The 17,720-nt window shown below is 38.1% G+C and overlaps 1 protein-coding gene across 2 annotated transcripts in view; it reads left to right on the top strand.

Annotated features, from left to right (window-relative positions):
• kdm4b (lysine (K)-specific demethylase 4B) overlaps positions 1 to 17,720 on the top strand; it is a 558,544-nt gene that overhangs the window by 340,022 nt on the left and 200,802 nt on the right. For both annotated transcript variants that reach the window (XM_059991637.1, XM_059991638.1), the window contains one exon: positions 9,341 to 9,537. In XM_059991637.1, coding sequence (XP_059847620.1) covers positions 9,341 to 9,537 — 197 coding nt within the window. The remainder of the gene's footprint in view (positions 1 to 9,340; positions 9,538 to 17,720) is intronic.

Raw genomic sequence — 17,720 nt, 5'->3', positions numbered from 1 at the left:
AAATTTGAATTACCTAAATCTAATTTTTTCAGATATTTACAAATTAGAAATTTCTTACATAAAGATTTACCATCTTTTCCTAATTCAACTTTGGTGGACTTTACAGATTTGATTTTTACCTTAAACCCTTGTCAGAAGGGATTAGTAGCTTTTATTTATAATATGATTATGAAGATACAACCAGAAATATCAGTTAAAATTAAACAAGAATGGGAAAAAGAACTTCGATATAATATATCAACAGATAAATGGGAAAAAATTGTGCAAATGGTTAATTCTTCTTCTATATGTGCTAAACATGCTTTAATACAATTTAAAATTGTACATAGAGCTCATATGTCTAAAGATAAACTTGCTCGATTCTATTCTCATATTAACCCTCAATGTGACAGATGTCATTCAGAAGTGGCCTCATTGACCCATATGTTTTGGTCATGTCCCACTTTACATAATTACTGGAAGGACATATTTACTACTATTTCCTCAATTTGGAATATAGATTTACAACCTCATTTTATTACTGCAATTTTTGGCATACCAAATGAAGATGGTAATCAGTTTTCCCCCTCAATCAGACGAATGACTGCTTTTGTAACATTAATGGCCAGAAGGTCTATATTACAAAATTGGAAAGAAGTAAATCCTCCTACCACGTTTCAATGGCTTTCTCAAACTATTTCTTATTTGAGCCTGGAAAAAATTAGAAGCACTATTTTTGACTCATCAATTAAATTTGAAGAAACTTGGAGACCGTTTATTCGACATTTTCATATGAATTAATTTGGCCCTTTCCAGACCTTCTTTCTGCTTATTCATGTTCAGGTATGGAGTTCTGGAGTTTGTTGACACTATCATATACTTGTAAACTATTATTGTTGCCCATGTTAGTTTAGTTTAGAGTTTTATTTTTCTTAATATATACTTTTTTTTCACATACTTTCAAATTTTTTTTTTCTCTTTTTTAATGGTTGTTTTTTTTTCATATATAATTATATGGACTTGATTGATTAAGGTATTTTCTTCTGTTGATGTTTAATAGGATATTGTTATCTTATTAACGTGATTTCAAGTCTATTGTATTCATAATTTACTCATTATTATGTTATGTTTTTTTTGTGTATATGTGAAAATTAATAAAAAGATTGAAAAAGAAAGAAAGAAAGAATTTTGACACCCTTTCTCTATGACAGGGGTCGGCAACCCGCGGCTCCGGAGCCGCATGCGACTCTTTCATCTCTGTGCTGCAGCTCCCTGTGGCTTTGGAAAATAAATAATGAGTATTTAATTAAAATGTATTTTATGTTAGTTTGTTAGTTTTTGAAATGTAATTCTAAATTTGAAAATTATGGTGATCTTGTACAATCTAAATAAAACGTGTTTTTTGTCGCTATTAATATACGTCACCACTGCCAATGCCTGACATCCGCCAGTGCGCGATTTCTTTTATTTTTCGATCCAAGGTAGGCTAACTATGGAGAATTCTAAAAAAAGAAAAGTGACTGAAGAAAACAGAAAGTTTAATGATACGTGGGCAGATTCATTTGCTTTCACTGCTGACGAGACTGGTTTACCGGTATGCTTAATATGCAATGAGAAACTAGCAAGCAACAAAAAGTCAAATGTCGCAAGACGTTTCCAGAATAAACACGCAGCCTTTGCTCAAAAATATCCGGATGGAGATGAGAGATAAAAAAGCCGTTTCGGAACTGATGCGGAAGGTTGATCTGAGCAAAAATCATTTCAAGAAGAGGATGATGTCTGGAAAATCAACTACATATGCTAGTTTTGTTGCCGCTCAGGAAATAGTCAGGCACGGGAAGCAGTTTACAGATGGTGAATATACAAAATAATCTTTCATTAAGATTTCAGAACATCTATTCACAGACTTTAAAAACAAGAGTGAAATTGTGCAGAATATCAGGGATTTGTCCCTCTCTGCAAAGACTGTCAAAGACAGAACCATAAAAATGGCAGAAGACATCAGAAGACAGTAAATTAAAGACATCAATTCAGCTGTGGCCTACTCGATTGCCTATGACGAGTCAAAAGACAAATGTGATATTGAACAAATAGCGCTGTTCTGCCGGTATGTAAACTCTGCCGGGCCACAGGAAGAAATGATTGAGTTGATACATCTAAAAGGCCAAACACGGGGGGAGGACATCTGTGAGGATGTCTTGAATTATATAAGAGCCAAAGGAATAAAGACCACCCACCTCGTGTCAGCAGCTACTGATGGGGCACCAAGTATGACAGGAGTGCACAAGGGATTTGTGGCTTTACTGCAGAAGTCGCTGGACAGAAAGCTGCTGACTTTTCACTGCATCCTGCACCACGAGGCACTGTGCGCTCAAACATTTCCTCCGGAATGCACAGAAGTAATGGATGTTGTCATTCAGATTGTCAATAAAATAATGGCAAAAAGTTTAAATCACGGTCAATTCCGTTTGTTACTGGATGAGCTGGAAAGCGCATATTCTGATCTCCTGCTGCACAACAAAGTCCGGTGGCTGTCCAGAGGGGAGGTGCTGAAATGCTTTGTCGCGTGTCTGGAAGAAGTGAAAACTTTCCTGGGCAGCAAAGGGCTCACCTTTCCTAAGCTGGAACAGCCAGAGTGGCTGGAAAAGCTACACTTCATGGTAGACATGACAGTACCTGAACACACTGAACACAGCTCTTCAGGGGAAAGGAAGCACAGCCCTGCACATGTTGGAGGATGTTTTGGCATTCGAGCGCAAGTTGACAGTGCTTGCCAGAGGTTTACAGAAAGGCACATTGTCTCACTTCCCTAATTTGAGAGAGTTCAAACAAGCTCACGACATGATAAATTCGGAGAATTTACATTCTGCAATCATCGCAATGCAAACATCGTTTGGGAAATGCTTCTGTGAGTTCAGAGAGGGAAAAAAAACACATTATCCTTCCCGGTCACTCCCCTAAGCATCGATCTATCCCTACTGAATACGACTGCATTGGCAGGTGTGAGTCAACCTGATCTTGAGATGGAACTGGCCGACATAGCCGACAAAGACGTATGGGTGTCCAAGTTTAGACGGTTGACAGCAGACCTTGAAGATGTTGCCCGTCAGAAGGCCATTCTTGCTCAGAATCACAAATGGAGTGATATTGAAAACCTCCCTTAAGCGGACAAACTTGTGTTCGAAACATGGAATGCTATCCCTGACATTTATGTAAACATTAAAAAGTATGCGCCTGAAGTCCTGTCGATCTTTGGATCCACATTTGTATGTGAGCAGGTGTTCTCCAACATGAACTTTATTAAAAACAAACATCGCGCACGCCTCACAGATGACAGCTTGCGATCCTGTGTAAAGATGAAGGTGACGTCATACAGCCCTGATGTACAGACGCTGTGCGCTGAGGTCCAGGAGCAGAAATCCCATTAACCAATTATGATAAATATTTTAATTGCCTATTATTTTACATATATTCATATTTTTTCATTGTTCAGTGAAATAGTTCTTTTATTTTTCAGGTTGACAGCTGGCTGACGTTATTTTTGGTTTGCTGCTGGCGGACAATTTAAGTTCGGCATTTTTCATAAATACAAGAAGGACTCAAATAGACATTGAGTATTTTACTTAGAAGTAACCTTCAACCCAACGTCTTTTTTTCGGAGTTCAAAATGTTTTTGCTTCATGCAGAAATGTAATTTCGTTTTCTCTGCAGAAGTTCATCGATTTCATAAATGCAACACATTATAGTTTGTTTATACATAGCATAAAGGCAAAAAAAAACGTTGTATGCAGTGTTATTTCATTTTAAATGTCAAACGGGTTTTGTGGCTCCGAGTGTTTTCTGTGGGAAACTGGTCCAAATGGCTCTTTCAGTGGTAAAGGTTGCTGACCCCTGCTCTATGAGAATCGATCTCACTGCCTTCCATCTGGCCTCAGTGTGATAGTAGATGGAAAAGCTGAGAATTGTAGAACAATATGGGTGGTTGTATTCAATATTGTTAATTAGTTTTTTTTTAGAAGAACACTCGTTTGTTCATTATTTGCCATGTCGTACAACGCAGGTGATCATGAACTTTCTATGACTGTGATTGTTTTTGGCAATTTTTTCTACAGAAGTTTTTTCATTGCTGTCTTCTGGTCAGTGTCTTACAGTATAAGAATACTATATATATTATAAACACTGATTCCCCTGAATAAGTACACTTAAGGTATACATTTTAACTGACCAGCATGCCTGAATTGTCCAGACATAGAGATCCTGTTGTTAGATAACAAGCAGTTCAGCTGTTGTTACTTATTTAATATTATGGCAAAAGTAAATCACTCCATTGCTGCTACATATTCTATAATGTCTTTCTGTCATCAACTCTTTTTTTTCCATTGTCCCTGATTTTCTTTTGATCAAAACATTAGTAATTTAGGATATGCAGATATGATACTATCCCATTTGATAAAGTGAAAAGGCTCTAAGAAGCCTTGTACAAGTAATAGAAGGATAGTGTGAAACTTGATGTGGTGAAAATCAAGAACAGTAAGGGTATGTTGTCTGGTGAGCTGATGGAATTCAAAATGGCGATGGACCAAATCAAGTGGAAAGTTCCATATTTCTACAGTCAAGAATACATGTAGATGATGGATGCACTTGAAGAAAGTAGAAGCAGACTGTTCAGAAGAGTTTTGTAATATTAAGCTCGTAAAAGATAAAGACATGTAGGCAGCATTGGTAAAGAAAGAAACACATGATGTTTTAAGTTCAAGACCTTTCATCAGATCTAGAAAAACATACAAGTTTTCAGAACAGAGAAGGAGAGGAATGGAGAGAACAGGAAAGTCTGTGAATGGATGAACACCAAGAGATAATGTAGAACAGATTGGTGTCAATTGGGAAATGAGTGTAAAGGCTTGTTAGTGGTTGACAAACTCTCAGGAAGAGAAATAAGAAGAAAGTGAATGAAAGAGAAGGAACAGCTGTTGTTAGCTTGGTTGGTACTTGTACTTTCCTTTTAGTAGATTTGAGTTGACCATTTCAGGACAGGTGAGGACACAAAGAGTTTTGCCTCATGTTAATTTCTGTAAGCACTCCTTGTTTGCTGCCCTGTTGGGGATGGGTATGCGGGAAAGTGTGGGGGGAGGGGGAAGAGAAAATGGTAATAAATTATGTTTTTCATTATTACAGGAATTGATCTTAAGGTACTCTGAATTTGCAATGAACTTATCTGATACCTAACTTTCTAAGCTCTATGCTATCTGTATTATTCAGCTTGTTTCATTTCAGTCGTTTTCTCTTTTATATTAAAAGAATTAGATTTTCTCCATGTAATTTAGACACCAAATAATGTTGCATGTTTCTATAAGTACAGGGGTTTTGATTTGCTTGTCTGGTAATTTCCAAACCCTGTTCTCGATAATTGAACATAAGCCATACAATGTACTTCCTAAAATGAAAAATGATTTTAAAGGCAGTTAAGCAGCGCGTACACTATGGAGTTTTACAGACGGTGATCATACAGCATAAATATTTCAGGTCATTTGAAGCAAATAAGATGAGGCCCATTTGATGTGTGTTTTGTGTTATTGGATTTGTCCTCCCAACAGATGCTAAGAGTGATTGAAAAACACAGTGCAGGTTTTGGAGATTCCCTTTGAAGTATCAATGAAAAGGCCAAGGGGGTTGTGGGATGTTTTACTGGATTTAATATTGTCTGCATTTGATTTCCGTCTATAGACTACTGTAAGTTTTAAGCACTACTGAGCTTTTCAGCAGGTGTTGTTTGGTGCCACTTCGTTCTTCTTTTCTGCTAAAAATTCTTATTGCAGTAGTGTTGATGAATTTTTAGCTCACATCCTTCAACCAAATACATTTGATGTTGCAATGTAAGACAAGTAGCTGAAGTAAACTTAGATGAGTATTGCCTCACTGATTTTTAATAGTCCTCATATCTTGATATATAATGCTGGTTCTAAAGTCTTGGTTGATTTATTTTATTCTTGTGCAATATATTAGCAATTTTGTAAGTTTTGTACAAGCTACAGAGAAATTTATACACATCTGAGGATTTTGTTTTACATTAATCAAAAAGCAAAGAATCTGGTAGTCAGAATCTGAAATAAAAACATTCATTGAAAACAGTCACTTAGCAGGTCAAGCAGAATCTGTGAAGAAACTAAGTTAATATTATTTCTGCTTCCATGATACTGCCTGATCTGCTGAGTATTTCCAGCATTTTATGTCGTTTCTGTTTATGTCGAATGTGAAAAATGAGTTGTGTAGTGAGCTTGCATGTTGGAAGAAAGAAGTAGCTGTGGGAAATGCCTTACTAAACATGAAAAAATAGTTTATATAAGGAAACCATTGGAGCTTTGTCCAACTGTGATGTGCTCAAAGTTAGTTTAAATGATGAATCCCATAAAATTATCTACTCCATTCTTCCCCAAATCCCTGACTTTTCACATTTATTGCCCTCTGTTCATTTAGGAAGGGTGGCTTATGGAATATGTTATTGGGCTTGGTATCCAGACAGCTGGTATTCAAATCCTTCCTCTTAAATTCATGTAATTAAATAAAACTGAATTGCCATTAGCAGTGACAGTTCAATGCCAATCATTTGCTTTATTAATGCTCTTGTGATAGCACTTGTGTAAAGCACAACATGCACAAAAAAGGCCAGATTAATAGTTCCTTATTGGCTCCTCCCAAATTTTCCTCTGACTTACAGTGTATTTACCTGCTACAGTAAATTTCTCAGTGTGAGATGTTGCACTGGCAGGATAGACACTGGTGTCAAGTTCAGGTTTATTGACATTGCCATACATACACAGAGTATTAATGAATTAGATTTTTGCAGCAGCAACAGAATACATCACAAGCACAATAAACACAAATTATATAAACTTAAATTAACATAACATAAATTAAGGAAGGTGGTCCTTAAGATTCCTTAATACAGACTGTGGTTATAGCATTGGGTCAAAAATAGACAACAAAGCCACTTGTCACCACCTACTATTCTCCCTCAGCTGATGAATCGTGTTATTTTCCATGTTTGATTAAAGTAAAATAATAGGCACTGGGGAATGCAGTAACATGGGGTTACTCTGGCTGGATTTTCAATGAATATGTTGGTAGCAGCATTATCTGGATAAATTATGGTTATAATTACCTTTCTTAATCTGTAACAAGTAGGGGTAGAAGCACTTTGATACCAAAGATGCTCTCTAGTATCTTTATGCTAAATGGAGTTTTATTCAGAGTGGATCTTGAGTTCAGAACTGAACATTTCTGAGGTGCTGATCACAAGAGTAAAATTCTGTTTCACTGTAACCTCATATTTGACCTATCCTAAGGTCCAACCTTGTCAATGAACACCTGTAAATGAAGTGTCACCCTTGTGAATCTATGACTAAGGTGAAGTTGTAAAGTTGCTAAAAGTAGAAGCAGTATGCAATAAAGCAGTCAAGAAATATTAATCAAAAGGCACATCAAAACAATTACACAAATAAATAGAATCTGATCAGAACTTTTCAGTCCTGCCACATCCAGTCATGAATGGGAGTGGAGAACTAAACAAGGGGAGGAGACTGCTTTCTGAGCATCACCATTTTGAAAGAATGCTTGATATGCAAATACAAATGTGAACTGAAGCACTTGAAGCCATTCAACAGAAATTTAACTGGACCAACCATGTAAAGTTATCTAGAGTACAGTTTGGAGGCTAAGTATTTTGTGACACATGGCTCATCTTCCAAAACTTTTCAAGATGAACAAAGCACAAGGCTGATGAATGCAGATTGAATAAAGCTCTGGAAACTCTACATCATCAAGGATAAAGTAATCTTTTGATTGCCTGTGAATGTTGTGTAAGTTATTGAAAAGTGCAATGAAGCAACTTATAAATGTTTACAGGTACAAAGAAGGCATGACAGTGGTTGTATTTCATTAGGAGTTTGTGGAGACTGGTATGTCACCAAAGACACTTGTAGGTTTGTACTGTGGATAGCTGTGGATACTGTGGATTCTAACTGGTTGCATTACCATCTGGTATGGAGGGACATTGCACAAGATCAGAAAAAAGCTGCAAAGAGTTGTAAACTCAGTCAGAGCTGGAAACTCTACATCATCGAGGACACTTTCAAAAGACGATGCCTCCAAAAGGTGGCACCCATCATTAAGGACTGCTATCACCCAGGATATGTCTTCATCTTGTTGCTATCAGCAAAGAGGATGTACAGGAGCCTGAAGACTCTCACTGAACATTTCAGGAACAACCTTTTCCCCTCGACCATCAGATTTCTGAATGGACAATGAATCTGTGAACATGACTTCACTGTCTTTTTGCAGAACTTATTTATTTAAAAAAAATACTTATTGTAGTTTATTTTTTTAAAGAATTTTCTATTGCAAAGCAAAGAATTTCATGATGTATGCCAGTGATATTAAACCTGATTCTGATTTTTCCAATAACACGTTTTCGATCCTTGACCTCTACCACTTGGAAGGGTAGGAACATTGGATACATGGGAGCACCATCAGTTGTGAGATTCATTCTAGGTAATCTAATTTTGAAATATATCGTGTTTTCGTCATTGTCCCAGAGGCATATCCTGTAATATTACTAACAGCAAATTGCTATGTACCTTTACCAATGGACTGAAGTTGCTTCCCGCTACCATTCTTGGGGATAAGAGAGATGGATATTAAATGCAGACCGTATTGTAAACATGAATGAAATTCTGTAAAAATGCAGAAATCCAATAATAATGAAATGTTGCCATGACAACACAAGGTATTTCTAAATGTCAAATATATCTTTTTAACAGGTATGTTGCGATGTATTGAACTTTTAAGTACAGTAACCATTCAACCAGGCAAGGAGTACTGAAATAGATAACAAGCAAAAAGTCGTGCTCTAATCTAGATATAGAGGAGTTGCTGCATAATGGTCTTCAGTGCACCTGTCCTTCTACCTGATCCTGTGACTATCCTCCCCCTTAGATCAATCCCTGCTGCTTAATATTGTTACTGCGCTACTTTATTTCTGGTTATTCTTACCATGTATCCTGTGAATAACATATTTGGTGTGTTTGATATTCCAAATCATGCTTTATTTCCAAGTGAATTATTATGACTCATTATCTTGAAATTGTTTTAAACTTCCTTATGCACTGCTGTATGGATATCTCCCCACATTGCTTATATAATATATTAGACTTAATGAAAGTTTACATTATTAATAATATCTTTATTTAAGAAATTTCATATTTTCATATGTTAAAAGTAAAATCACATTTATAATTTGCACATGCTGTTATACTTAATCTGTTTTTCTTTTTCTTCCTCTTTTCCCAACCTTGCATGTTTACAGTGTACCTGCAGGAAGGACATGGTAAAGATATCAATGGATGTATTTGTACAACTCCTTCAGCCTGATCGCTATGAACTGTGGAAGAGTGGTAAAGATGTTGTTACTATTGATCACAACAAGCCAACTGCTCTATCCAGCCCTCAGATGGATGACTGGCTGGAGCGAAAAGCTTCATTAAAAGCAAAATGCATTCGAAGGTAAAACTGTCTCTTCATCTTCTTAGAATTTAATCTGGGGAAGTCAACAACTTTGTGTTTACTACAGATAAGTTTACCGTTGAATCCACTTAAACTGAAACAGACCATTCATCTGCGTCACTCTGTTATCAAGTATGCTGGAAACTGCTGGGTGGGTGTTATTAGCTCTCATAATAGGTTATTTCTAATAATAATGCTAGGGTGAATTAACATCTGTACTATCAGAAAGAAATCACTAATGTTTTGCAACTTGACCTCTTAATATAGATGATCTTATAGAGCATAACTTGGGCCTATTCCAAGTTAGAAAGGGAATGAGTCCTGACGAAGGGTCTCAGCCCGAAACGTCAACTGTACTTCTTCCTGTAGATGATGCCTGGCCTGCTGTGTTTCACCAACATTTTGTGTGTTTTGCTAGAAAGGGAATGAAACTGCTGGACCTTTAGTGATGATCTTTGCATCATCACTGGCCACAGGAGTAGTCCAGATGATTGGTGGTGCCAAATGATATTCCTTTGTTCAAGAAATGGAGTAAGGATAGCCCTGGGAATTATAGATCAGTGAATCTTACACAGTAGTGGGCAACTTACTGGAGGAGATTGTTAGAGACAGGATTTATGAGTATTTGGAGAAGCATAGTCCGATTAGGGATAGTCTGCATAGCTTTGTGAAAGGTAGGTCGTGCCTCACAAGCCTGATTGAATTCTTTGAGGATGTGACAAAGCACATTGATGAAGGTAGAGCTGTGGATGTAGTGTACAGTATATGGATTTTAGTATGGCATTTGACAAGTTTCCCCATGGTAAACTCATCCAGAAAGTTAAGAGGTGTGGGACCTAGGGAAATCTGGCTGTGTAGATTCCGAATTGGCAGAGGGTGGTTGTAAATAGAGAGTTTTATGCTTCGAGGTTGGTGAACGGTAGTGGACCACAGAGATCAGTTCTGCGACCCCTAGTCTTTGTGATTTTTATAAATGACTTAGATGAGGAAGTGAAGTTTGAGTTAGTATGTTTGCAGATGACACAAAGGTTGGTGGAAATGTGAACAGTGTGGAGTGTGGAAGGTTGCCATAGATTACAATGGGACATTGACGGAATGCAGAGCCGAGCTAAGAAATGGCAGATGGAGTTCCACACAGAAAAGTGTGAAAGGATTCACTTTGAAAAGACAGAATACAGAGTTAATGGCAGGACTTTTAGCAGTGTGGAGCCATAGAGGGATCTTGAGGTCCATATCTATAGATCGCTCAAAATTGTTGTACAAGTTGATAGGGTTGTTAAGAAGGCATCTGGTGTGTTGGCCTTCATTTGTTGGGGGATTGAGTTCAGGAGCCACTAGGTAATGTTGCAGCTCTATAAATCCTGGTTAGATCACATTTCAAGTACTGTGTTCATTGCTGGTTGTCTCATTGTATGAAGGATGAGGACACTTTAGAGAGGGTGCAGTGGAAGTTTACCGGGATGCTGCCTGGATTAGTGAGCATATCTTATGAGAATAAGTTAAGTGTCAAAGCAGGATGACAGGTGATTTGATAGAGGTGTATGAGATCCTAAGAGGCATAGGTAGAGTGGAGACCCAGAGACTTGTTCTCAGGGAAGAAATGGCTAATGCTAATGGGCATAATTTTAAGGTGTTTGGAGGAAAGCACAGAGGGAATGCAAGAGATAAATTTTTACACAGAGAGTGGGTTGTGTGGAGCCCCTTACAGGGGTGGTGCTAGAGGCAGGTACATTAGGGATATTTAAATTACTCTAGGATAGGCATATGGATAGTAGAAGATTGGAGGGCCATGTAAGGGGGAAGGGTTAGATTGATCTCAGAGATGGTTAAAAGGTCAGCACAATATCTAGGCTGAATGGCTTGTACTGTGCTGTAATGGTCTATGTTCTGTGATCTAGATAAGTGTAATAAAATTGTTTTATTTCATAATATGTCCAAAACAGATAAGCTTAAACTCTGCTAAACTGCTTTCTCAATCCAAACTGAATACACATAAGTAAATAGTGCCCATGTGGACTTTTCTGTTATTTTATTCATTTGTCTTTGTGCAAAATCATTAATCATCTGTTTAGGGCTTCCTTGACAAAATGGCTCAGATTATATATTCATGTTGGGAATTGTAGGTATTGTTAACATTGTTTTCAGTCTATGACATTGCGTGTGTGAGGGCACACAAATGGAGTTAATTACAAAATGGTTTATTGTTCTTAACATAATGAGTTTGGTTCCAGTTTGAAAGATTCATGATACATGCTCATCTCCCAGTAGCTTAACACAGCATATTATCTTTGTCAAATTCACTTGCCATATTATTGATAAAGTAGGATAACTGAATTTTTTAAAGTACTTTCCCCGGTGATCTAAATCAAAAGTTTTATATTTGTGAAATATGGAAAATTGAATTATATTATTAGAATAACCAAATAAACTATGTTAATTAGAAAAATGCCTTTGCATAAATTGGGGTGTCTGCATCACTAAAGCACTAACCTTCACTACCTTCATCATTATGAATAAATTTTGGAAGCTAATCTGTTAGGATTTACAGTAGTAGTCTATGGAACAGTATTGCTATTCATTAGACTTATTCCTGCCTGCTTAATTTCTGAGTTTTTGTGATGATAGTTACTGCAATGTAAAGATCTTAAGAATGTGGAAGCTTTCACAGGGAAATAAAACCATGGAAAGAGCAATATTTGTTGTTTTTCTGAAAGACTGAAAGCACTTGAAAGTTGATTTCACTGGTAGAATGTAGCAGTAGATAAACTATCACGCTGTTAAAAAGCACACATCCTCAAGAAGACAAGTACTAAGATTTTTGTAGCTTGCTTAATGTATATTTATTATCCAGGTACTGGCACTTTATGCTATTTAATACATGTGAATGCAGAACCAAAAAGCAAATTATTGTTTTGTGCATTTTGCTGAGTGGTATATTTTGGGCAGCATATTATTGAATTTCATGTTTAACTATGCAAATGAAGTTACTGACCAATGTTGTTTTTAAGCGTGTAATTTAGATACAAAATCTTGGTCAACGTATCTTGAAAGCACTGTTTTCATTTTGCTTATGTAGTCTTGTACTCCATTCACAAATAAGCGAAAATCTGTAGATTCTAGAAATCGAAGTAACACACTCAAAATGCAGGAGGAACCCAGCAGGCCAGGCTGCATCTATGGAGAAAAGCATAGTCGATGTTTCGGGCTGAGACCTTTTGGCAGGAGTAGAGTAAAAATGATGAGGAGAAGCTTTGAAAGGTGGGGAGGGGGGGTAGAGAAACATAAGGTGATAGGTGAAACCAGGAGATAAAGTGAGAAACAGAAAAGGGGATGAGGAATGGTGAGGGAAAGGGGTTATCTCCTTGGCCACCCAACGCTTCCCTCTGGTGCGGCTTCCCTCTTTTCTTTCTTCCATGGCCTTCTGTCCTGTTCTATCAGACTCCCCTTTCTCCAGCCCTGCATCTCTTTCACCAATCAACTTCCCAGCTCTTTACTTCATCCTCCCCTCAATTTTTGCCTATCACCTTGTGTTCTTCTCTCCCACTCCCCACCTTTTAAATCTACTCTTCAGCTTTTTTCGCTAGTCCTGCCAAAGGGTCTCGGCCTGAAACATTGACTGTGCACTTTTCCATGGATGCTGCCTGGCCCGCAGAGTTCCTCCAGTATCTTGTCTGTGTATTGCTAGTCTTTGATTCCAATATGAAGAAAATTCACATGATTCTGATAGAGGGTTAAGCTGAGGCCTCCATTGAGCAGGGCCAAGAACATGTCGCTCATACTATCCATGATGCTGCGGCACCAAGCTGTTTCTTAAATTACAGCTTACGGAGCTAGGACTATCATAATTTAGTAAGTGAGAGAAATAGGTTTTGAACTTGCAAAAACTACACATTCCATTCATCCTGAGCAAACTGAAGCAGATTGCTGTCAATTGAAGTGGACTGGACTTCATAAACTAGACCACTGAGGATATCAGGGAAAGTGGAGAGGCCAAGCGTTGGCATGACTGTGAAGCATGCAGTAACATTGGATAGGTTACACATTAGTTATCTGGTTATTCCTGTATTGTAAATCTTTAATACAGTGCAATTGTCCTGTATGATGCATCCTCTGATTGAATTATAGGATGAAGGGCAGCAGGTACTTAGTGACTGATGATTTAAAATGTAAGTGCTACATCTGAAAAAAAAAAGAAATGACCGTAACAGTTGCTGATGCCTTTCTGTTTAACTTCACTGTTTAAAGTGCCATTTGTGCTTCTGTCTTTTTTTAAGAGCCATTGAATGATACAGCCACAGTACCTATATAATTAAAAGTTCTCTGTCTGTCACACTTCTGAAGTGCATGGAAAAATTGTCTATCAAGCCTCAAGGTGCCTATTACCTGATTGGTTCAAATAACTGTATCTACTAAATTATCTGAGCTGATTTATTCATCTAAAAATCTGTCAGTCCTGAGCCAGAAACTCCGCACACAAAACCATTTGGTATTCTTTTAAAGAACAAAATCATAGCTCGCAATAACTACAGAGTAAATTGATCGAATGATATTTTTCAAGATAGCTTCTTGCACAATTTTTCTTCTTCAGGCATTTCAATGTATATTCAATTATAATTGCGTTAAATGTGTACAGTAATGGAAAAATTACCGTGCCCATGAAGATAATTAATACAAGAAATTCTTAATTCTTCTGCATCTATCCTTTTCCAGAAATCTGAATCAATGTCATTTTTTCATTATTAATATCTTAGTCATTTGATATTGATTGACTTAGTAAAAGAATTACAGTAACAGATGAACTACTGTGTATGAAAACTGGAAGCAAGAGTAGGGCATGTGGCTCTTTCAAGCTATCTCTGCAAATTGACCAGGTCATTGATGACTGGTACTGCATCCATTTTCCTACATGCTGCCCAGGTTTCTCGATTCCTTCAAATTTCAGAAAACTATTGTTCTCTGCTTTGATTGAACTCAATAATGGAACTTCCACAGCCATACAGGTTTGAAAATTCCAAACGCTCACCACCCTGAAGAAATTGTCGAAAAGGCTGAACTTTCATGCCAAAGTACTGACTCTTTATCCAAGGGAAACATGCTCTGTTGAGCCAGGTAAAGAAAAAAAATTGTAGGCTTTGGTGAGTTACCCTTAATTCTTGTAAACTAGAGATTGCCATCTGAGCCTACTCAGTCTCTCTTCCAATAAGGGGACTGGCCATTTCAGAAGCTACTGTGATGAATGTCATTATAAGTACATAGTTACATATTCTGGTAAAAGAGATAAACTATTTATCATACTCCAGATCTAGTTTCATTAGCACTACATAATTGCATTAAGAAATCTTTTAAGGCTGTACTCAAATCCTCATTTGATAGAGATCAAAATTCCATTTGTATTTGTGATTGCTTGTTTTCCCTTTGAATATCAACATTTCATAATATGTCACCAATTAAAGATACATTACTTTTTGGTTTCATGCACTGAAGGAAATTTGCACATTATGTCCTATATATCAGCGTCTTATCTATTCCTTTGGTTTATCTTAGTTATCATGTCTTCCATCGAACTCAGCCCTCCTATGTAAGTAGTTGGGTTCCACACACTGATCCTACATAACCTGCCAACTGTTCTGTTCATTCTCACTGTTTCCTTTCAATTTGTTAACAAATTCTTCGATCCATAGCAGAACATTACCCCAGTGTCCATCCATGTCCCTCACCCCATGAGTTCCACATATTGTGATTTTATTTATTTCCTTGTTCAGCTGAAATGTGTCAAGACTGAGAAATTTTTGAACTTAAAGGAATGGAAGGATATAAAAATGCATGGAAAAATGGACTTGGGTTATTGAATCTTATTGAGTGTCAGAGCAAGCCTAAGAAGGTGAATGAGTACTTGTTTAATACTTATGAAATAGCCATGTTTTGGAATAGAAATAAGCAGGAGAGCCCAAAATATGTCTTTTCCATATGCTCCACTTTTCACTACCACTCCTGCTCAACTATTTGCTTCAGTATTCTTTCTAAACTGCTATATTTCAGATATTCAGAATCATAGAAAGTACAGCAGTGAAGTAGGTCCATTGGCCCATCTAGTCTGTGCCGAACCATTTAAGCTGCCTAGTCCCATCAACCTGCACCGGGACTATAGCCCCCCATACCCCTACTATCCATGTGCCTATTGAAACTTCTCTTAAATGTTGAAATCAAACTCACATGCATCACTTGTGCTGGCAGCTTGGTCCACACTCTCATCACCCTGAGTGAAGATGTTGCTCCTCATGAGACCGGAAGATACAGGAGCACGATTAGGCCATTTGGCCCATTGCGTCTGTTCCAGCATTTCATCATGGCTGAACCTCTCAGCCCTAATTTCCTGCCTTCTACCCGTATCCCTTCAAGCCCTGACAAATCAAGAATCTATCAACCTCTGCCTTAAGTATACATAAGGATGGCCTCTGCAACCGCCTGTGGCAAAGAATTCCACAGATTCACCACTCTCTGGCTAAAGAAATTCCACTTCATCTTCATTCTAGAAGGGCACCCCACTATTCTCACACTGTGTCTCCTGGTCTTAGACTCTCCCACCATTGATAACATCCTCTCCACATCCACTCTATCAGGGCCTTTCACCATTCAATAGGATTCAGTGAGGGTTCTTTTGCCTTAAGCTCTCTAATCAATTCTAATTTATTGCACAACTCTGATTCCACAATAGCTAATCCTGTAGTGGGCTCAATCTCAAGTTGCTCTAAAAAGCCATCTTGTAGGCACTCTAGAAAGTCCCCCTCTTAGAATCCAGCACGATCCTGATTTTCCCAATCTACCTGCATATTGAAATCCCCCATGACTATTGTAACATTGCCCTTTTGGCATGCATTTTCTATCTCCTGTTGTAATTTGTAGGCCACTTCTTACTACTGTTTGGGGGTCTGTATACAACTCCCATCAGGGTCTTTTTACTCTTGCAGTTCCTTAGCTCTATCCACAATGATTTAACACTTTCTGACCCTATATCACCTCTTTCTATTGACTTGATTTTTTTTTACCAACAGAGCAATGCTGCCCCCTCTGCCTTCCTGCTTATCCTTTCAAGGCAATATGTAGACTTGGACATTAAGCTCCCAGCTTTAATCGTTCACCATGGATCTGTGATGCCTACAATGTCATACTGGCCAATCTGCATCTGTGCTGCATTCAGTACACTAAGCATGTTCAGATGCAATACCTTCAGTCCAGTATTCACCCTTTTTGATTTTGTTGAACTATGCTCAATCTTTTGATTCCTAACTTTGTCTGAAGTCTTACCAACATCTGCCTCCACAACCTCTCCACTAACTGTTCTAGTTTTCTGGTTCCCATCCCCCTACAACTCTCGTTGAAAGCCCACCATGCAACATTAACAAACCTTCCCTGGAAGAGAGCCCAGTGATCCAAAAATCTTATACCCTCCCTCCTACATCAACTGCTCAACCATGTTTGACACTGTATAATCTTACTAGTTCTAGCCTCACTAGCACATTGCACAGGTAGCAATCCTGTGATCACAACTCTCAAGGTCCTGCCTTTTAACTTAGAACTTAACACTCTATGCAGAACCTCATCACTCGTCCTTCCCATGTCATTGGTATCTACATGGACCACAACTTCTTGCTGCTCACTTAAGAATGCTGAAGACTCGATCCAAGACATCCCGGATCCTGGTACCCTGGAAGCAGCATACCATCTGGGAATCTCGTTCTCGCCCACACAGCCTCTTGTCCATTCCCTTAACAAACAAATCCCCTATCACCAGAGCTTGCCTCTTCTTTCCCCTGCCCTTCTGAGTCACAGAGGCAGACTTAATGCTAGAGACACAACCACTGCCACTTTCCTCTGTTAAGTCATCCCCATGACAGAATCCAAAGCTATATACCTGTTGTTGAAGGGGGATGTCCACACAGTACTCTGCAGTGGCTCCTTAACCCCTTCCCATTCCTGCCTGTCACCCAGTTTCCTGTGTCCTGCACCTTGGGTGTAACTAGCTCTCTGTATGTCCTATTTATCACCCCTTCAGCATCCTGAATGATCCAGAGTCCATACAGTTCCAGCTCCAACTCCTTAATGAGGTTTGTTAGAAGCAGTTGTCTGCATTAAATTCCATCAGCCATTTTTCTGCTCATGTTTCCAGCTGATCCAGATCCCAC

The sequence above is a fragment of the Hypanus sabinus genome, chromosome 16, assembly GCF_030144855.1.
Source record: "Hypanus sabinus isolate sHypSab1 chromosome 16, sHypSab1.hap1, whole genome shotgun sequence".
Lineage (NCBI taxonomy): Eukaryota > Metazoa > Chordata > Chondrichthyes > Myliobatiformes > Dasyatidae > Hypanus > Hypanus sabinus.
This window is presented reverse-complemented; position numbering and strand designations above follow the sequence as displayed.